This window comes from Oxyura jamaicensis, chromosome 14 (assembly GCF_011077185.1).
Source record: "Oxyura jamaicensis isolate SHBP4307 breed ruddy duck chromosome 14, BPBGC_Ojam_1.0, whole genome shotgun sequence".
Lineage (NCBI taxonomy): Eukaryota > Metazoa > Chordata > Aves > Anseriformes > Anatidae > Oxyura > Oxyura jamaicensis.
The window spans coordinates 3,361,295-3,382,919 of NC_048906.1; the positions used below are offsets into that span (position 1 = coordinate 3,361,295).

Sequence of the window (21,625 nt, forward strand, 5' to 3'; positions counted from 1 at the left end):
ACACGACTGGAACACACGAAGAAGGCTACACCTTAGGTAGCCGTTTGGCAGCTTCTGTCCAGGTTCAGTAGCTCCAGCAGCAAAGAACAGCACAGAGCTTTAGTGCAGCTTCAGCTGGAAGGCTCCAGGGATACTAGAACACACTTGTCCTCCCTGCTCATTTGGCTGATGAGTTTAGGGACACTGATTGCAAAGAGTCATTATTTTTCGTGTCTCACCTTGGCAGGTACAGACACAGAAACTCTTCCAAACAAAATCCCATTTCTTTTATACCTTGGCACAGAACTGGTGATTTACTTTCCTGTAACTGGGTGGAAAAGGGACTGAGAAAACGTCAGAAAGGGCTGCTTTGCTCTGTCCTGGCAGATTTAAGCCTACGCCATATTACACGAACAACTGAAAGCTGTTAGGACTGTTCCTTTCCCCCCTCTGCATAACAATTTTGCTGCCTTGCCTCAGACTCTACAACCGGTTTCACACAGAACCAAAACTCCACACTCAACCTCTCTACATGGTACATGGAATGGGAACAGAGAATGACTAGGGAATCAGGGCTTTTGAGGTGTAACTTCAGCTATTCAACAAATGCAGAGTCATGCAACTCCTCAGACGTCAGGAGATGGAAAGGCCTGCAGTGCTGATTTCCTTAGTCTTCACCATCAAAAATCCCTTCAGGTTGTGTCATTCTTCCCCACCCATTAGTACATACAGATCAGAGGAACAGGGAACCTGCAGTTCTACCCGTGGATTTGGGATGAAATGGCTTCTTACAGTGAAGTCCTTCTAACTGCAGTGGTGTGAATAAGCCCTCCAACATCTAACTTCTGTCACACCTTTCCAAACGAAATGAAACAAACCCAATCTTTAGACCTCTGTAAGAAAAGCCTGAAATTGCAATTGAAGCCCTGAGTTAATAAAGAAATTTTGGTGCAGGTATGAAGTAGGAGCTGAGAGCTTAATGAGGAAAATCAATGAAACCGTGATGATTTATGCAGCGAAGTTTGTGCTTGACTGAACTTTGCCTGACTTTCAGAGATAGGCACCAAGGACACGAGACCTGCAGGCAGATGCTGAAGAACTTCAGCACCTACCCAAAACCAGAGCAGTTTCCTATAGATGGCCTTTCAAACTTAAGCATCAGAAATGTTGCTTCTTCTGTCAGGGCTTGTTGGACCACTGACTTCTGAGGAGTTACAACCCATGTAATTTAGCTGAAGCAATCAGGAAATAATTATGTACAGTGAAGAATTAAAATATGGTAATTAAACTGTACAAATAAATAACTGTAGTGACTAAAAAAGTCCACCCAAAGCCTACTTTTGGAGCAGTATTTAATGTAAATGAATCACTTAGTGGACAATACAACAATCATCTGTTCAGCTTCTATTCATTATCAAAAACAATACAAAAGGATTGGCAGGGAATAGCCATGTGCCAGAGGGAGCCCTTTAGGAAATACCACAGAATCTGGACTGGCTTTTGTCTGTTCTTCTATTGTTTTCTGACAATGCTTTGCTAATGAATGTCCAACGTCATTTTGGTTGTCCTTTTTTTTTCCTTTTTTTTTTTTTTTTTTTTTTTCCCCAAAACAAATCAGTAGTAATGTTGGCCTTTCAGAATGAACTGAAGTGCTTGTTCATGTTAGGAAGAGTTCCACACGTTAGGCAGGAGTTTTGCCAAGGCCTGCGAGGCTGAGGATGTGTGGTCTCAGACAGTCTGGAAAATCCCCCAGCAGGTGATCAGACAAAATCCTTTGATTTGGGCAAAAATCCATTAAGTTTTAATGAAAGTATCACGTAACTTTGAAACTTCCAAGTGCTTACTGAATTCAGTATTTGAGTTGTATACTCAGTAAATTCATCTTTTGTTACTCAATTTGAAGTGATGCTAACTTCATTCTACAAAATAAGCTACTTTTCAACAGGGCGTATTTGTACTGATCATGCCCAAAATTATCCTGGGAGTTATCTGCCAGAAGCTGTAAGCTAAAGAGAATCCCCACTAGGGACCCGGGGAGGCAAACCTGTCCTAGAAAAAGGAGGGTAAAAAGACAGTACCTAAAACACTGTCATTATGCTTCAGAACTGATGACCTGCAGCCATCCCCATCTCGTTACTGGTTTGCAGTAACTGAAATGTCTGATGTGATGGTGTCCCAGGTACCTGTAGGGGCACCTTTTTCTTACCTGGTTCCTTGGCTCACTCCTGTGTCCCTGCAGCAACTTACAGCCCCCGCAGTGCTGCTGGTTCAATTCTCCGCAGACCTGCAGCGTAAGCCAAATCCCTGAAATGGTCTGTGTTAAGAGAAAAGGGCAACAGTGATGAAGAAAAGAGAGAAGAGTGGGGCAGATAAGCAGGCTTTACTGCTGAGGAAAAGGCACGTGGAACAGCACCCAGATTTGATTTCCCAGGGTTGTCTCTGGAGCTGTGATGTACAGGGTTTGTTTTATTTTGTCTTAAAATCTTAGGGTCTGCAGCAAACTTCTGCATCCAGAGATTATTTTTGTCAAACCTACTGACGACAGAGTATGTGGGTTTCTAGTTAATGCTATCTAAAATTTGATATATAAGTGCACACTTCATAAAATCTTGTTACTAGCTCAGTCGTCCAAATAAAATAGACAGAGATGGCATCAAGCCCCTTAGGGCTTACTCTTGCAAAATCCTCACCAAGCTAGCTGCATAGTTTGGCTCCCAATTGGGGAGTTTTACTCACAGCACGTTTCCAGAATCCCACTGAAGATGGGACTTGAGCAGACTGCAGCCAGCCCGTCCTGGGGCTGATCATGGTATCAACATTTCCAGCTTCTACCTGCCGTTCAGCTCACGACTGTTGAAGCAGAGGCTTCTCCGTGGCCACCGCAGCTCGGTGCTTGGAATAGTAATGCAAGCGGAAATCGGTGGCAGTTGAGATTAATGCTGTGCCTGAGATTAAGGCTGTGACTGGTGACACACAGCCTGCCCTGCCACCTCCGGTACTGGACACAAACCTCTGGCAGAGGGCTGGGGCAGCCACAGCTACAGTCAGCACGCCTGGGACCACTGAGGAGTAAACCAGTAGTAGTGAGACCATGGCACTTCAGCTCAAGGTGCCCATTTCTTAGTGCCTACGAGGCAGAGCTGCCATGTGGAAATGGCTGGCTCTTGTAGGCTGGAGCAGGAACCCTGAATGCTGCTCTGTGACTAAACATTTTTATTTTATTTTATTTTATTTTATTTTATTTTATTTTATTTTATTTTTTACCACTGGACAGGGGTTGGGAAGGGAGGAACAACTGCTCAGCTTCTGAGAAACAATAGTTAATTTCACAAGACTGTTGCTACCATTTGTACTAATTGACATTTTTTTGTAGCAGTTTCTGTTAAAAGACAAGAGATCTCAAGGATCTTTTTGGAAGGAAACAGACCACTTATATTACAATGCAGTAGATTAAAGGCATCACCCAAATACTGGGATAAACCGAGAAGAAACCAGACTAATTAATCCCCTTTGCTTAATAAACTTCCCCTAAAATATAAAAATAAAATAATAATAATAATTAAAAAAAAAAAATCACTAAGATTCTGTTCCTCCCTGCTCTGGTAAAGGTTTTTTTGTTGTTGTTAGTCCCTCGAGCGGTTGCTTAAGTCAGGTCTCACTGTAATTACATACCTCACAGCAGTGCAGGGAGACTTAATTAAGAGAGTCACTGTAGGTGCGTTGTCAGACAGATCCGACCTAGTCCTGTCGGAGAAGGCGCTAGGATCCAGCTGCAGCGGGCATGTTAAGTAAGACAATTGAAGTTTGCAGCGGGTTTCGAGATCCTCCTGCAGAAAGCAGCACGGACACACCCAGCAGCCTTTATTCAAAGCCCCTCGACTCCATCGTCAGGGAGCCTGTGGTTTTCAGAATCTCTCTGTACTCACCAGGAGACGCTCTGCCACACCACAAGATTTCATATTCCCTCCCCCCCCCGCTTCAAAAAGTGTGACTCACCAGTTTCAAACGGTGACATTTCATTCCCAAACTATTCCGGGAGCAGCTGGCTCTGTAACACATGGGGATGTGGGGAACGGGGAGGAGGGAGGGAAGAGCCAGATTGCGAAGTGAAAACCACTCATTCTCTCTCCCCCACACAGGTATGTTGCTTTTAAATTTCAGAACCACACAATTTGGGACCCGCTGGCAAATTCCATCGGAAGAAAACAATAAAACAAGCACATTTGGGAAAATTAAATATCCGTACAAGCCAGTGATGCAATTCCCTCCCAGCCAGGATGGAGTGGGAGAGTGGCTTGCTCTCCAGATCTCACAGACGTGAGGAACTGCACCGTCCCCACTTCTCACTCTTCTTACGAGCTTGAACCCTGCAGTTCTGGGTCGCTCCCTCAAACACTCGGTGCTGCAGACCTGGGGTTTAGTCATCAGCAATATCTTACTAACCGTGAACAAATGTATGTGCAGAGGGAAGACGACAACGGGGGGATGACAAAGAAATCACTGTCAGCTCCCGGTCCCGAGAGGAGTTTTGTGTCACACTGCAGATTTGCATAGCTCGTGTCCCTGCTGCGGGGACGTCACTGCCATGAGCACAACATCCAGCACGTGAGCATGGGGCTGCCGCGGGTGCTGCCCTCGCAGGCTTGTCGGCACCCACACGAAATTGCCACCAGTGGTGCAGTGCCAGAGGCAGGAGCGTGATCTCTGCTGGCCTCAGTCTATAAACCCGCGCATGGCTGGCTGGCGTCACAGCAGCGCTCCAGCCCCATTCATTAACGTTTGTAAAATTCCCCGGGGAGGGAGCTGGATGTGATGCAACCCCGCAGCCTCCCTGATGCAACCTCGCAACCTCCCCACGGGCGCATCCAGGTGCAAGTCAGCCCGGCACGAAGGCAGCCTGCAGGCAGCGGTGTGAGCATCTCAGCCTCAACAAACATAGCTGCTGCGGGCCAGGGGCTCGAGGTGGGCTGGGAAGGGGCCAGCACAGGACAAATTTGGGGTGCCGAGGGCAGGCGAGGAGCTGATTTGCCCCGCACGGTCACGGATAGTGACAGCACACCCTGCATGCCCTGCCGTGCCTCGCGCTGTACGAGCGAATAACGCAGCCCTGTGCATGTCCGCGCAGGAAGCGTTTGATTACAATTTCATTCACCTCCTCCACTGCCTGTACAAAAGGGAGGGCTGTTCTTGTGGCTCTCCCTACCCGGCAGCAGCGTGGGACCTTGCGCCGGCAGCCTCTTTCCTGCTCCCATTCTTTACCTGGGGAAGCCTCGCTGAGATCAGCGCCCGTGGAAGGAAGAGGAGGCTGGCTCGCTGCGTGATACTGGCATGCAGCAGCAGTGACCTTGGCTAGGTAACCATCTCCTGAATACAAGGATGGATAAAAGGCGGCGATTCCTTAAAAAAAATAATAATAAAATCTCCCGCTAAGGTAGGGAAGGGCAGCAGTTTGCTAAATAAACGCGTCTGTCAGAGCTGGATTTTTTTTTCCCAGCTTCCTTAAATGCCCTTCACCAGCAGAGAGGGGGAGGGGACCTGCTCTTTGAAGCCTTTTCCTTATGGGAATAGAAAACACGGAAAGAATTCAGTCCTCCGCCACAGCCCAGCAGCACCGATGCACGCTTCGAAGGGCAAAGCCCAGGAGACGAGCTCGCTGCGGGGCGCGGGTGGCCTGGAGCGCTGCTGCCAGGATGGCCTTGCTCAACGCCCAGCATCAGCAAGTGTCCCCCACAGTGGCTCAGAAAGAAGAGAAGGAGGAATGGAGAAGGGGAAGAAAAATTAGCAAATTCAGTGCAGAAAAGATCTGCAGTTACTCAAATCTTTGACCAAAAGCACCACCTAGTGAGGAAAGGGAAGGCTGCAGCTGGCGTTGCTCTGCGTCCACGACAAATGGAAGCTGACTTTCACCGCAGGTTTGCCTACAAAAAAACACAAGCAGCACCATGCACCCTGCCGTATCCGAGTGAACACCAACACGTCCCAGAATTACCGTGCTCTGGACAAGTATTTCTCCAGTGGAAACGTGTTATCTTCCTCCCGTCAGAGAATCTCAGCCACCCTAAAGGCAGCAGGGGCTGAGGCACCACAGGAAGAGAATTATTTCCATGTTGCAATTTGGGAACCAAAGAAAAGAAAAGGTAAATGACCAGCCCAAGGTCATGCAGGAAGCCAGAGGCAGATCCGGGAATAGAGATCAGCAACCCTGGATCGAGCAATGCCTGAACAATAGAGCAGCCACTCGCCCTCTGTTGTCCCTTAACTCTTTCCTACCCCACCAAAGAGCAGAAGAGGCTGGCTGTACACGTCCCTTCATACGTGCTCGTTGCCTTACAGGTCTGGGACCCAGCTCTCGAACCTCACCTGCTTTTATCACACCAAGACAAAGAGGTAAGGCAGCAGGGAAAGCCGGGGCTGGATATCCTCACATCAGCAAGGCTTCAGGAAGGTGACACTTCCACAGAGCAGGCCTGGGCTGTCCCTTCAGCAATTACAGCAAGCACAATTAGTATCTTTTTACAGAACAGTACCTCAGCTTTGCCATGTCTCCACTTCTGTGAGCGACAAAACATCACTAGCTCCCCCGGAAGCATTCAGCTCTGTTAAAGTGGTTGAGGTATGTTTGAGGATCTTGAGCTGCAGGAGGAGAAGACATTGTTCCCTCTTCCCGTTTTTGGTTTAGCTGCAAGGGTCAGGGGTGTGTAGCACAACCATACAACAAAAATGCAGTCTCACTAAGTCTGCTCTTTTTTTTTTTTTTTTTTTCTTTTTACATATTGAGCCTGGAAATGCTGCAGTGCAGGGTCTGGAAAAGACAGGAGTTATGAACAACTGGCACCAAACCACACAGAAAGTAACTTGAGGAAAATCAAAGACTCAGGTGGTGCAAAAACCTGTGAGTGTGCCGAAACGAACCTCGAGCAAGGCTCTCCCAGGGAAAGGGGGTGAGGGGCTACTGACCAGGCATCCAGCGCCAGCTCTCTGAAAGGAGTTTGGTGTCCTTAAGTCAGAGCCCGGTTCCAAATCAGAATAATGGGCAAAAAATCAAGGCTACCTCCTTGGGTCCATTGCCTGGAAGGGACAGACATCCTGGGCTGCTTTCAGTCACTCCTATAAACCCAATCTGTACAAGCAGAGAATGAAGGAGGAGAGACTGCACTCTTACACCAGAGATTGCGACAAGAAAATCTTTAAGCGTGCCACAGCCCTTTGAATATTTTCCAGCCAAAGGCACTGTGAAATTGGGAGCTTTCAGAACAAACCAGTTCAAGAATGTTTTCCCTGCGGAAGGTTTTGTTACCCTATGGGGATTTCTGCACAGATCTTTGCTCTTAGGGTAAGCAACCTAAGCTTTTCTTAAAAGAGAAACCGCTTCCTATATTCCTTGAAAATAGGTGGCAAATAAGAGCCGGGAAGAACTAGAGCACAAAATTGTTGCCCTAGAGAACAGGGTTAAAAGGCTGTGTGGATCTGCACTCGGTGATGCTTGCAGCAAAGCAGATGTCACCAACCACAAGTGCAAATACTTCCCTGAGTTTGGAGATCTTTTCCTCCTCAAAGAGGAACTCCTGCACTTCAGGAGGGCAACAATAGCACAGCAGGATGTTTGCCAAGGAAGTGTTAAATGCTAAAAGGATTCCAGTCCTTTGCAGTTCTGGGCTGAGACAAAGAGAAAGAAAAGAGGAGAGACTGAGTGCTAACAAAAACAACAGTCGTAGTTTAAAAAGACTACACCAACATTTACCAGCCAGGCTGCGTGGTCTCCAAAACAAAAGTCCCAGATTCAGGCCAGACTCCTCTCTAATGCTGCTGAGAACAAAGACATGTTGACACAAATCACCCAAACGCCTTTTGGTGTTCTAGGCCACAAAACCAACACACAATTTGTGAACAAGCAGGTTTCAATCAAAGTTTGTTGCTAATTAAATGCGCTAGTTTAATCTAAGATAAAAGATTCCAGTCAAAGCAACAAAATTAAGCCTTATTTCAGTGCATTCGTTTTCTAATTGCAACCCCAGTCTGACTAACCCTTTGCTGTACGGCTCGCCTCTCACACAGACAACACAGGGCACTTGGTTTCAATCAACTTTGCCAGCACCTGCAGTCTTGTGACACTGACTATTCCCTATTAAATTAATTAGGCTGTCAGATACCAGGTAAATTACCACAGGAGCCTGGACGTGGCTCTCAGGCAGCTATGGTCCTGTGAGAAAGTCAGTGCATTAGGCTGCAGCTCGTCCTGTCCTGCTTTGGTGAGAAAGGTGGTTTGAAATGGCTTTCTCTAGCTCTGATTTTCAGAAGACTGAGCAGAATACAGCTTCCAGTAAGGCTGCCATGACACAAATGGACTTCTTGTTTTTCAGTTTAATTTGGGTAAGTATAATTATTCTTTCCTTTTGTTTCACATTGGCCCTGAAGCCAGAAAAGTGTGTTACCATCAGACCTATCAGAATGTGATTTTTAGGAAGATCTTGAATCCTTTTCTCCTTTTTCCTTCAGTATTGATCCCTTACTAATGACAAACAAACATACTGATGCGAACTCATGGCCCCAGTGTGTTTTCCTTATTAGAGAGGAACAAAACGCTGTTATCATATGTAAACTGCTTCAAATAACTGTCATAAAAAACACACAAACACAACTGCTTAACTCACTGCTGTTCAAAGGGAAAGACATCAGGGTTTAACTACATTTGTCTCTGGATAACACATCTGTAGATGTATCTCCTGCTCCAGCACACTGTAGGGAATAGGAAGAGAAGCTCCTTGTACCAGGGCGAAGCCACTTGCCCTGCCCTCGGTGCAGGAGCTCCTCACACTGAGCCCATCCGGACTTTGGGGATCACAGGGACCTTGGTTTCCAGAGGCCTGGTCAGATTTGTGCTATAGCCTGGCAGCACCCCATTGCCCGTTATCATCCTTAACAAGGAGACCTGAGGCTGTGATACCTTCAGGCCCCATTTCATCTCAAAGAGAAAATCTTTGAAACCACGGGCGCAGCCTGCAAGCACTGCTGCAGGGAGCCCATTTAAGAAGTAGGGAACCACTCTGCCCCTGATCTTGCTGTCCATGCTTTGGGATCTATGGACATAACCTTGCACGGGGTGCTGCAGAAACGCCTCCCTTTCTTTTTTTCACAGGAATTCGCCATCCCCACTCCCCACAGCCACGCACTACTGGTTGTGGGTACATTGAGTGCAGCTTCTCTGCACTTTTAAGCAGAGATGGCAACGAGCTGGCTGCTCATGGATCATGCTGGGAGGCCGAATTATTAATTTTATTATTATTAATTACAACCACTCCCCTAACAGACCCGCAGGCCCGGCCCAGACCAAAGCGTGGCCGGAACCTCCCGCCCGCAGCGCGGTTGCCCGGCCGGACCCAAAGAGCGGCCGGACCCACGAGGGCAACGCCGCGGGCCGGCCTCCAGGCCTTCCGGCTCGCCTCCGGGAGGCGCGGCCTGCCATTGGGCGCGCTGCCGGAAGGCCCGCCCCCGCCCGCCGTGCTTCCGGCGGTGGCCATGGTGACGGCGGCGGGCAGGTAGGGCCCGGCCGGGAGGGGGCCGTGAGCGGCCGGGGGCGTTAAAGGGCGTCTGGGGGGAACCCTGAGGGGGGTACTGGTAATCCTAAAGGTTGTGTTGGTAATCCCGGGGGCTGTATTGATAATCCCGGGGGCTGTATTGAGATCTTCTTTGGGTAAAAGCGTAAGGAAATGGCATTAAGCGGCTCCCGAAGCGCAGCAGATCGCCTCCTCAGCCTCTGGTCCAAGTGACACCAGGGAGATAGCTCAACGTTCAAATCGCACCCTAAAAAATAATTTTATATATTATGCTGAGCCTTCCCACCGCAGCAAACCCCAAACGATTGATCCTTGTTGCCACCTGCTTAGAATGAAGCTTACAGACCCGGTGTCCGACTGCTCCTGGTGCCTAGCAGGATAATGTAAGGAAATACAAGTGACTGCTGTGGCAGTCCTCACCGTCACGCCTGCCATCATTTCTTTGCAGAAGTCCAGATGGGGTCTTGGATTGCTTCTCCCAAACCCTTCCTCCCTTTCCTTTCAAAGACTATCTTTTACTGAGGAGTTCTGTCCAAGCACTGAGTTCTTTCTAAGGACTTTTGCTGATTTCTGATGATCTCAGCGTATTTTTGACATTTTCTGTTCAAGAAGTTTGGAGTGAAAGCAGATAAAGTAAGTGCACGCTAGCATTTTGTTAATTCGGCTGTTTGAATAAGCGTAGTCACTTTTTTCTCATTACATTTTGAGTGAGCTTTCTGAACCTTCACTTACCATTTTGTGGGGACCTGGTGAGTCAGAGAAATTGTCAGATTTCCCGTTTGCTTGTATTAAATCACTGACTGAATAGACAGCGCTGGCTTCCTTCTTTTCCCCCGATCTCCATGTCTATGCATTTCCTGTCAATTTCTTTCCAAAGCAGTTGGGTCACCAAAAATGTTTAGTTGATGTTAAATGCAAGTAATGCCCACTTTTCTTCCCTGTCAAGCGTGGCTTAAAAAGGATTGGGTGAAAGCAGCTTGCCTGAGGGAATGCCCATTTCCCTAGCAAATACCAGGTGCTGCTGCGGAGTGTGATGAGAAACTCATCTCTCAGTCCAGTTCTGCTCAAAGTTCTCAAGAATCCTACAGAAAGAAATAAAAAGTCATTTTTTTCCTTTTAATTAATGAGATAGCCACTTTGGTGTGCACGATAAAATCAGAGTACATCCCCAAATTAATTAAAATAATAGAGTTGCAACCGATTCACAAACTTTGCCTTTTTTTCCTTTTATCAAGAGAACGTGAAGATTACTGTTGGACTTGGGGATGCTCTGGATTAAGTACTGGAAATTATTTTTTAGCCCTCGATAGAACCAGATCCTCACCAGAACTTTTACCATTTTGCATGTGCCTCCATCTTTTTAACCCGGGGGTTAAATCACCCCCACCTTTCAGAGCTCGCAGACCGTCTTCCCGAGGTTTGCTTTCAGAGGCTGCGCTAGCATTGGACGGAGCACGTTTTGTTGGACCGCTGCCATCTGGTAATTTAAGTCAGCTGGGTCCCGCTAAAAGCCCAGAGGGAGAAACGGCCTCGCAGTCGCAGGCAAGTGAGCCCCTTTCAAAGGTAGGATTCGTGCTTTCTTCACACTAAAGGTGGGAGCTGATAAAGCCTGGAGCCGCTTGCTGCTCAACAAGTGCTTCCTTAGGAAAAAAAGGAAGTTTTTCCTTCGTGCCCCCTGCCCTCCCTTTAAATGACACCTTTTGATTTCTGAAAATAGCCGCCCAGTTGCTGCCATTTGTCATTTAAAGGACAATGTGATTCTAGGTGGCCGAAGCTAAAGGAGAATAGGTCTTGTTTCGGGAAACTTAGCGCGGTTTTGATTGCTTTTAGGACTCGATCTCATCTTTGCTACCTTCAGTGCACTCTTGACCTTATTAACTGAGCTCCGTGTTCCTTCTGAAATCTTTATCCCGGCTTTCATGGGGTAGCATCCAGTTGTTGTTACAGGGGGAAAGCCCTTAATGGATAGATGTGATTTATTTCATGCTAAGCCTTTCAGAAAGTTTCCAGTCACTCGTATTTAATTACATTATCAGCGTTCTTATTTCTGCTCTCTGATAAGCTTGTTCCAGTCCTACATTCTGGATGGAGAACAGAGAAGTTCAGGTTTTTATTTCAACCTGTAATGAGCTGTGGCTTCTCTCCTGCAGATAATTTGATGTCGTAAATGTTATCTGCCAAGAAAAATTAAGAAGTCCCTGCTTTTTTCTATGTGAGCAGCCACCTTTTGAACACAGGTGAGAGGGGGATCTCAGACCTTGGAGCAAGAGCTCTAAGCTGATCCTGTTCACCTCAAAGAAGGCGGTGAATCCGATGCATTCCCTGCCAGCCCTCTTGTTGTTACTGCGACACAGCCTTACCTGCCCTGAGGTGCTTTGAGCTACTTCAGAGTGTTATCTGCTTAATCTGGGTTTTATGCTCCTTCTCTTCTCCCAGCGTTTGTTTTGCAAATTCACATTTCTGGCGATGGGAACCAAGTCCTGTTTGTTTTTTTAATTTATGATCTCATTCACCTTCAGATCGCAGCGGTTTTTCCACATCAAATAATCCCAATACTCCACAGAACAGAATTACCCCTTCAGGTTGCAGCTTTTTTTTTTCCCCCTTTGTCCTTTTCCACCAAATACTCCTGAAAACTGATCGGGATGTACGAGCTGCCCTGTTAGGTCAGCGGCCTGGCGGTGGGCTCCGTACCACGGATGCTGTTGAACACGCTGCAGCATGCCTTGAGCTGGTTTCCACGGCTTTTTGTTCCACTGGTACTCATTTTATGATTCCTTTAAGCATGCTCAATATTACAAACTACAGTAAGGACTCGTGGCTTTGTGAAGTAAGCTGGTACGGGAAAATAAAGAAAAAAAAATGCCTTAGGGCTGAAGAGCTGCAAGAATTCTTTCATCTTTCCAAACCAGGCAGGCTGTCATCTTTCTCGAGCGTGGCTGAACAGGGATTTTCTTCGTTCTGGGGCTCTTTTTAAGGCACCATTTGAGTCCCTTCCTTGGAAAATACCTGCAACTTTACGACCTAACTAAAAAAGATCCACACCTTTGATTGACTGTTCCTTCTCACCCTTGCTCCCCTCTTTCACGCAGTCTTTCTCATTGCCATCCCCTACTTCCCTTCCCCTGTATCAGCAGGAATTACTTACCTGTTGATTCAAACTCCAGCCTGGAAGCTGCAGAAGCGGGTTGCAGCTGCTGACTGGGTTCACAGCTTGCTGCAGCCCTCGGGCAGGCAGAGAGCAGCTGGTTTGCCACGTTCCTGGACGTAACAGGGACAGAAAGGAGAGAAAGAAAACCAATAAAAGGCTTGGAAAGCTTTTCAAACAGAAAGGATTAAAGGCAGACCTCTGTTTATAACGTAGATGAATAACAAACGACGCGATTAACGAATGAGTTAAGCAGGCGTAACTGGTTCATGCTGGTGAGCAATGGGAGCCGCACAACCAGCACACAGCTGCTGTGCGGGTGGGCTTGGGGGGCTCTTCTCCACCAGCCCCTGTGGCAGGGTTCAGTCCTTGCCAATACAACCTTCATCTTGCCAAAGGACAGGAAAAACCCATGCCATAAACAAACGTGGGAATGCCTCCCATCGCCTGCTGGGGTTTAGTTAGGAAAAGGGGTCAGAAGAGCTCCCCGGTAGCAGTTCTGTCCCTCTGCTTCACACCAACTGTCTGCATTTTACCAAAACCAGAAGCAAAGTTAGGGCCGGATTTCTGAACTGTGTCAGCTTCAGCGTGGGCTCAGGAGGGAAGCGCCACTCCACCGGTCTGCTCCCACTTTGGAAATAATGAAAGGTCCTAAATGGGAGCTGGATGCTTTTGATTCCAAAATGCCCCGAAAGCCACACTGGTCCATGTCAGCACCTGTTGTCCCTGCCCACCGCTTGTCTTCTGAATCTCATGAGAGCCTTAGGAGCAAAGAGGGACAACAAAGAGGCAGCTGCTTTAAGTGACAAGCTGCACGAGACCGTAGGAAGCACCTCCTGCTTATCAAGCCTAAAGAAGGCCAGCAGCCTTGTGTCTAAACTGCTCTTCCCCAGGAATTATTTTTGGGGGGGGGGGGGAGTTCTGCACTCTTCTCATGTTAAACTCCACCAGGCTGCTTTGTGCATCAGTACAAACCACAGTTTATGCACGCTCAGCACTGAGAGGTGGAGGAAGAAGACACTGCTCTGAGCAGCTGGGTGCTGCACTCATGCGCTGCTTCGTGACGGGATGAGTGTAATCCTCCTCCCAGGTCTCTGATTTCTCACTGCGGGCACACTCCCCATGCCCCAGGGGAGCCTGTGCCCTGGAAGTCTCTCTGCATCGTGCGCAGCGTGTTACACAACGAAGCACTCTGTAAAGATCCACGAGATCAGGAAGCTCCATAGCAGCTTGAGAAGAGCCGTGTGCTGCTCAATAGTTCTGCTTTTAGATCTTGTCACGCTTATTTAGAGCTAGATGGGCTATCTTTGTGTGATCTTTTTCTAGCTGTACCTCCACAAATACTTTATACAGTTCATTGCTGGTTCAGCAAGCTGGCCTGCTCGCTGACCAGCTACCTGGGGAATCCTGTCCAAGCCCCTGCTGGAAATCCAGGTGAGCATGGCATTTTCCAGCTGTGTTCCACAACTAGCAGAGCCTCTGCCATCCCTTCAGCCCCATCCAAGCTCAGTACTACTTAACAACCCTGATGATGGCTTAGTGTTACTACACACCTATTATTTTCTACTTCTCGTGCTGTCCTTTTGTGTTTGAAGTACTGCACAAGTTGTCTGCCCAGTCCCTGCCAATCTCTTCCTGGTAGAGACCTGTCTTGCTGTGCTCAAACTATCTGCAAAACAGGGAAAATATGTTAATACTTGGCTCTGGCTCTACACGCAACCCAAAAGACGTACAGACTCGAGGAAGGGGTTGTAACTGGCTTGCCTTTCCTCTGAAAACAAGCCTAAAAGCTTGGGGTGCATACAGGAGGAAACTCGGTGACCTTTTTCCCAGCAAAGGTATCGCTGACTCTTTGGCCACCTCCTAAGCTGTAACATAAACTCCTCGCCTGAAGGCAATGGCTTAGCTAGGAGATTGGGGCTCGGCACTGACATCAGAACCCAATTCCAGGATGAGCTCGGTCTTGAAGATACCTTCAGCTTGGGTTTCATTCACACAGGTTTAGTTTCAGGGCAGCGGAACACAGGCTCATGCTGCTAACAAACCGCACAATTAATGTTGGCATTGAAGAGCACGAGCCTGCTAGATTGGACATGTGGCTCGTTTACATCAGATAACTGCTCTCTACCAACAGGTTATGAAAGAGGGGAGATGGAGGCACAGATTTCAGTACATTAAGCAAATAATGTGCTCGGAGAGAGAGCTTGTTTTGCGTCTCCTGAATACAGAGGGGGTTACGTCCATCTGGGATAACGCACAGTAAGGGGGCTCTGGCATGTAGACACCGTAGTACTGGCTGCCGTAGAGAAACCCAAGAGGTTTTATTACAATCAGAAGCATGCAGAGACATAGCCCAGCCCTGAAGAGCTTTCATTCTAAGTAGTTTGTACAAGGGACGGAATTTAGAGCAAAATGGAGAAGCACGTGGGAACAGCATCTCTCAGCCCAAGTTTGTTATGTGGTGCCTACAAGATCCAAGCGTCCTGCTGGGATGGTCAGGTTAGCATTTACATGCTTAAAATTGGCTACGGATGTCAACTTTGGGAAGCCCAGATGAAGGGTTGAGGAAATTTGTTGAAGATACTTCTGTACGGGGTTTGGTTTACTGGTGGTCTAAGGCAGGGGTAGGAAAAAGCATTTCCCTAGTTTTCAAGCCTCTGCTAATTTTTTTTTATCAGTAAAGTGGTGTGTTTCCTTTCATCTTGTGGCTCTAGGAAGACTGCTGAGAAAGGAAGACTCATGGATCTCACATCCACCGTCATCATCCCACTGCTCTTTGGCAGCCTGGGGCTCTTCGCGCTTTTTCGGCTGCTGCAGTGGATGCGGACGCGAACTTACCTCCAGGGAGCGGTGGTGGTGGTCACCGGGGCCACCTCTGGCCTGGGAAAAGGTAGGTTCTCAAAGAAGGGTGCCAAAGGCAGGATAAATAACACAAATTTTGGTGCAAAAATCATCTCAACGTTTGTAGAGGAAAACTTTAACCGTCCTCCAGTCAGTGTAAACTGGAGCTCACCAAGGCAAGAAACAATCTGTGCTCTCCTGTGCTGTAAGGGGTCTTCTCTCTACATCTTTAAAAGGCCAGGAAGTCAAACTGTTTCTATAAAACTTCCCAGAACTAGTGTTCAGCATTTACTTTGGTTGTTGTATTTCTGGTGCCCTGCCATCCTTTCCCCTCCTTCTCCCTACCTGTCCAACACCAAGTACCTTTTATCTTGTGGTACAAATCCACCTATTTAAATTAAAACTCCCGGCAGTATTAATATCACTTTTCTTCCTAATACAAGCCATTTTTTTCTCCAAATCCATATATTTTTATGAGTGGTATGTTTTCTAATTCTGCTTGAATTTTAAAAAGCTTTGTATTTCTGCTCAAGAAGATGATAGGAGTATCTCAGGAGAGACCTCCCAGCTGTGATACGCTGGGCAGACGGAGCGCTGTATACTGCTGGCTGTTCCTTTCCACGGTTTTCCTACTCAGGAATAACAAAGCCACCCCAAACCCTTGCTAGCTAAAAGAAGTTCTAGCCTACCGCTAAACATCACGTGCATCTCCTGTTTGTCCCTGACATTCAGATCTTTTCTTTTCCTTCCTTCCTCCAAAGAATGTGCGAAAGCCTTCCATGCAGCTGGCTCTCGGCTGGTGCTCTGCGGCAGAGACAGCGAGAAACTCAAAGACCTGGCACAGGAGCTTTCTACCATGACCAATCACCGAAAGAACGTAAGTGTGGGAGAAAGAAAGGCTGCTCGTCCCACGTGGCTGGGATTTCTGTTCAGAAGTTAGAGTTGCTTGTGGGTTGTTCTGTTGAGCAATAGGAAAAATGCAACTCTGTGGTTAGGGATAGATATTGCTAGAGGAGTACGCGGAGCTGACATGTCATATCTTGTAAAAACCTGACAAAAATAAGCCAGCTGAAAGACTCCTCCTGCCTTGTAGTGGAAGTGAACACACAGCCAAGTGTGGAGTCCCCAGACCCCCCGGCACCTGTATACCATGGACTGAATCTGGAGGAGTGACTTTCTTTGTCCCGGCTTTTAGTTTTGATGTCTAGTTCTGCTGGCAGTGGACAGGAAAGGTATATGAGTTTGTTTTTGACTACATCAGACACATTTTCTTTAATAACACAATAGCAAACTTTAGCACTCGAGGAAGACCTCACTTGGTATAAGGAACAGGCTACAGGAGCAGGAAAACACCCGAGTACAAGCTGCTTCTGTCACGTCTTCCTATCAAGTACCTGCTGCACTCTGACTGCAGGAGGTGTGGATGGCCTTCTCTGCGTTTCCAGAGCTGGGAAATCCCATCTCTCCTCAAAGTCAGCAGCGTGAACGTAAACACATTCAGCACCCCCTGAACAGCTTTTTGCTAACTTTTGTTTACTCAGCTACACGAACCCCACACTGTGGTATTTGACCTTTCGGACACTAAAAGCATCCTGAACGCTGCAGAATTGATCCTGAAGCACTCGGGCCACGTGGACATCCTGATCAACAACGCAGGCATCAGTTACCGGGGCACAATCGTAGATACGGGTCTGGACGTGGACAAGAAAGTGATGGAAACGAATTACTTCGGTCCTATAGCCCTCACCAAAGGTACTTGCGATTCACGGCACAGGGGGCCAGTGGCTGATACCTTCTGCAGGCCACCACGACTAAGCACAGCTTTCATCCTGTTTGTAACTGTATTTGGCACAGTGCAATAGGAGGGGAGGAGAGTTTTGTTTTATGGGCAGGCTTAAAGTTGATTATTGGGCATGAGTGCACAGGAGGTACCTGATGGGAGATGATGCCTCGTTTAAAACACCTCCTGACTCTAGTCTGCCAGGAACTTCTGAAGAGAGACGTGGCTAGCCTGTCTGCTCTGATAAAACCTAGGGGAACTGAGTCTGGGCTCTAGGCGAGGCTGTGAGCTTCCCTAGGCAGGTTCTCTGCTTATACATAAAGTTCTGTGGTTATACATAAAGTTCATCCTGGAGGGTGCGAGCTGCAGGAACTGGAAAGATGCACTGGTGGCAGAAAAGAGCAAGTGCTGCTGACTGTGCCTGTGGGAGACCACAGCAACTGCAAGGCCTTTGTGCAGCCTCACTGGGTGCACAAACGCACTGATTCTCAACAGCAGTAACGATAGGATTGTTACTGTTATTCTTTTCTCTCTCGCTAGCACTTCTCCCCTCCATGATCAAGAGGAGACAAGGCCACATTGTGGCCATCAGCAGCATTCAAGGCAAAATAAGCATTCCCTTCCGATCAGCATGTAAGTACCTCCACAGAAGATGGGGAAGATATTTGGGGGATCAGACTGAAGGAATAAATCCACATTCAGCTCTCTATAGAGCTAGCTGCATGCAGGCAAGGCAGGGCTGTAAATTACTCTTAGTAAGGTTATCACACTAAGAAACCTCCCACAGCTGTTGAGGAAGACACGCTCAAATACAAAATCTTAGCCCTGTCCTGAAGTCAGGACTTGCTGATGGTGTGGGTATGATTGCACCAAGAAGCGTGTTCTGAAGAGCTGCCAGAGTGCTTACACCGTGACCAGAGCCCCATGGACTCAGCATGGCTCAGCTTTTGCCAGTAGGTCCTCAGACAGGGCACGCAGCCTGTGCTAAGCTCTGCTGGTGTCAACCCTGCAGCCGTGGTGAGCAGTCACAGTAGTAGCAACCAAGCACACAGGGAAAGTGAGGGAGTGAAAGGAGTTGCCCAGACATTGAACAAGGGGAACTCCTGCCCTAGGCCACGCTACTCCACTCCTGTGTGCTTGCGTGATGAGGTTTTGACTTTTGTGCAGCCAGGCCGTGAACCTGCTCAGCAAGTCCATAGTGCTTAGCGCACGTAGGCCAGCAGGGTGCTCAGCAGCAAATGTCAGCCCTGCCTTCCTTTACTGGGCAACTCGTTCCCCCAGCCCCAGTCTGTCTTATCAAATGCTTGCCAAGACAGTCTTCATGTCTCCTTTATCACGAGTGGGAGGCAGCTTGGGTTCACTCCATAATACTTTGGCATGGCTGAGATATTAAGCTCAGGATCCCAGCCAGTTTCCAACTTGAGTATTTACATTTTGCCTTCCTAAATTGCCTCTCACTCCCACTACCTGTTGCTGCCATTCACTAAAAACAACTAGAAGCTGGCGAACAGCTACTGGGTTCTTGCTGAGAAGTGGTTGTGTTTCAGTGAAAGGCCCATTCAGGGGAATGAACCGCTCCTCAGCTCTGCTCCTCCTTCAGGCTTAGCCCTTTTCCTGTTTTCCAGATGCTGCCTCTAAACATGCTACCCAGGCCTTCTTTGATTGTCTGCGAGCAGAGGTAGAGCAGTACGAGATTGAAGTGACGGTTGTAAGCCCCGGATACATCCAGACCAACCTTTCTCTGAATGCTGTAACAGCAGATGGATCTCGCTATGGAGGTGAGAAGTGGTTTTGTGTCCTGTATCTCAAGTGCCTACACCTCTCTGAGTTACTCCAAAGTATGCTTGCAGTGTACAGCCTCTGACGGGGACAGGTTAGCTCTGAAGTATCAAAGGACACCTTTAGATGCAGGGTAGGAAGAGCAACGCCCCAAAATTAGCCTTCATGAACAGCAGCTACCTTGGGGTTACTGAGTCTTTAGGATATTTTATAGGGAACATAAACCTAAGCATTGTCTTTGAAGGATCTTTTTGCACCCTCCATCCATCCACTTTTCCTGGAGCTTGAGACTTCAACACAAAGTTCTCTAGACCTACGATGTTCATTTCCTGGGAAATATGCTAGGTTTGAGGGGAGACAAACTCCAGTTACTGCCCTGTAGGTTCAGCTGAGCAGTAGCACGGAGGAGAGGTGTATCTGCTTCTCTTCAACATCAATTGGAACTCAAAATGAGAAAAATGTACTGAAACATTCAACTCTGAGCCCTACCTTCAGAAACAGACCACGAGGCTCACGTAGCTGCAGCCTGGGTGTTGGAAGGAGCACGTGCTGGTTTCTTCTAGCCCAGCCATGAACTCTAGCTGCCTGTCGTCCCATATGCAGCTAGTGCAAAACCAAGAACTAGACCAGGAACCATGTAGAGCATTCCTAGGAAAGGTGCTGAAGCGTGGGCTTACCTGCTGACGTCAGTGTTTCCTTGGCTTTGTTTTGGCAGTTATGGACAAGAACACCGCTGAAGGCCAGACAGCCGCAGAGGTCGCTCAGGTGGTTCTCAATGCAGTGGGGCAGAAGAAGAAGGAAGTTCTTGTAGCCGGCCTGATGCCCTCGCTGGCTGTCTACCTACGAAACCTCTTCCCCAGGCTCTTCTTCAACTTAATGGCAACTAGAGCAAAAAAGGAGAGAAAAGCAAAGGACTCTTAGAGCTCGGCTTGTTCTCGAGCGGTAACTGTAGGGAGAGGCTAACGCCCTGCAGTTGGCAGGGACATCAGCAGAAATGCTCCTGCAGGAAAACCCTTTCTGAAAATGCTGCAACTTACCATTGCATGGAGAGTGGGAAGCAGTTTCCCTACATCAGGGCAGGCCCATGTGCTGGAAGAAAGCACCTAAGCCTCACCTGAAGAAGGGTGCTTGGAACAAAGTAGGAGAGCTGAGGCTGCAGGGGAGGGTAACTCAAGGCACACACCTCACAGCAAGAGAGGTCCACGTGCTGGAAGACAGCACTTCACCTCACCTCACCCCAGGCTCACTCAGCTTTACTGGCCTGCTACAAATAAAACCCACCTGGTTTGGCTTTGCGCAGGCAGATTTTAGCCTTCCCCACCTCATGGCCCCTGTGAAATACAGTCCCCAGCTGGGAGCTCTCGTGATCGATGTCTCCTTCCCACTCCTTCCAATCTTATCCAAAACACATTGCTTGAAGTGGAAAGCTTCAGAGCCTCTGCTTGTCAATGTGCCAAATCATCTGATATGTTAAGCTAAAACTAATGCCAGTGCCACTTTTAACAAAGTAACTGATGTAGAATGCAAGTTTTATTTGGCAACGGTGTTATCTGCCTGAATCATGCCTTACTGAGGTGCAGAGCCATCTCTGCACTACCTGACAGCGCAGTATTAACCCCAGCACGAGTTACTGCAGAGGAAGCATCAAAACAGATTAAAACATTAAAACAGATTTAAAAAATAGCACGGCAAGGTATGTTGTTGAGTGTAAATACCATGCACCTGATAGCACACCTGGTCCACCCGCAGGCCTCGAGCACAGAGGAGGTGTGATTCTTCAGGTGCCAGGCACGCCGTCTTCCCGGCAAGCAAAGAAGGATCTGTGTGTGTAGGGTGGACAACACAGGAGACAGGCCCGTTGTTCTCGCCTGTTTTAAAGCGATCACAGTTACCCGTTAGGGCCACATCCAGTGAGGGAAGGAGATCTGCCTGACCAGGTACCGCAGGCTCCAGGGAGTCGAGCAGCCTGAGCACCATACCCCGTTCTTCGTCCCTCCCCTTGTTTCCATGCAGCATAAAGTTTTTTCCTCCCCCCAGAGGAAGACAGAGCCTGCCCTGTCTGATCCCAGCAACACTAGGAAAAGTGAGTGGCTGGGCCGAGGTAATTCAGAAAGGTTAGAAATACAACTACTGAAATACAGCCTACGTGTAGGGGCCCGGGCCTAGACCCCTGCTGCCACCTCCATGCACTTCGCAGCATTCTCCCTGTGTCCCGCCTGTGAGTGCACATCTGATGACAAATAAATTAGGTTGCCATGAACTGCATCCTTTGTTCTACTTCGCTCCTCGCAGCAGGTAACTTTGCAGGAAGAGAGATCATTTTTTCCTGTACAAAACCAAGGCATTACCTCCTCTCCCTCGCTACAAGGAGAGCTTCTCTAATTGTTAGGTGTGCTTTTCCTTTCATGTGTTGCACGTTCGGGTCTTTCATTTCTTGGTGAAATGCAGTATTCCTGCCAGGCTTGTCCAACTGCTCTGTCATCTGATGTTTCAAATCGTGGCAACCCAGAAAGGACGACGGGGCCACTTTGCTTTTCCGCGTTA

The 21,625-nt window shown here is 48.1% G+C and overlaps 1 protein-coding gene and 1 long non-coding RNA gene across 5 annotated transcripts; one reads left to right on the forward strand and one right to left on the reverse strand.

Annotated features, from left to right (window-relative positions):
* The first annotated feature begins 9,385 nt into the window (after positions 1-9,385).
* DHRS7B (dehydrogenase/reductase 7B) lies at positions 9,386-21,341 on the forward strand. Of its 4 annotated transcripts, none has more exons than XM_035339790.1 (8): positions 9,496-9,515; positions 10,769-11,096; positions 15,396-15,571; positions 16,284-16,399; positions 17,064-17,274; positions 17,843-17,935; positions 18,928-19,080; positions 19,797-21,341. In XM_035339790.1, the coding sequence occupies exons 3-8, from the start codon at positions 15,421-15,423 to the stop codon at positions 20,000-20,002; spliced, it is 930 nt and encodes a 309-aa protein (XP_035195681.1). In that variant the 5' UTR covers positions 9,496-9,515; positions 10,769-11,096; positions 15,396-15,420; the 3' UTR covers positions 20,003-21,341. The 4 variants fall into 4 exon arrangements, with proteins under 4 accessions (XP_035195678.1, XP_035195681.1, XP_035195679.1 ...); XM_035339788.1 differs by having other exon boundaries at positions 10,769-11,075; XM_035339787.1 differs by lacking the exon at positions 10,769-11,096 and having other exon boundaries at positions 9,386-9,515.
* LOC118174445 lies at positions 10,287-12,797 on the reverse strand. The gene is made up of 3 exons (XR_004754663.1): positions 12,682-12,797; positions 11,894-12,368; positions 10,287-10,615 (listed from the first exon to the last, which is right to left on the reverse strand). It is a non-coding gene; the product is annotated as an uncharacterized LOC118174445 (long non-coding RNA).
* Positions 21,342-21,625: the final 284 nt, after the last annotated feature.

Coding starts and splice junctions, on each gene's coding strand:
- DHRS7B (XM_035339787.1), top strand. CDS start 9,496: ATGGTGACGGCGGCGGGCAG. Junction 15,572..16,283: donor CACCTCTGGCCTGGGAAAAG/GTAGGTTCTCAA, acceptor CTTCCTCCAAAG/AATGTGCGAAAGCCTTCCAT. Junction 17,936..18,927: donor CATTCCCTTCCGATCAGCAT/GTAAGTACCTCC, acceptor CCTGTTTTCCAG/ATGCTGCCTCTAAACATGCT.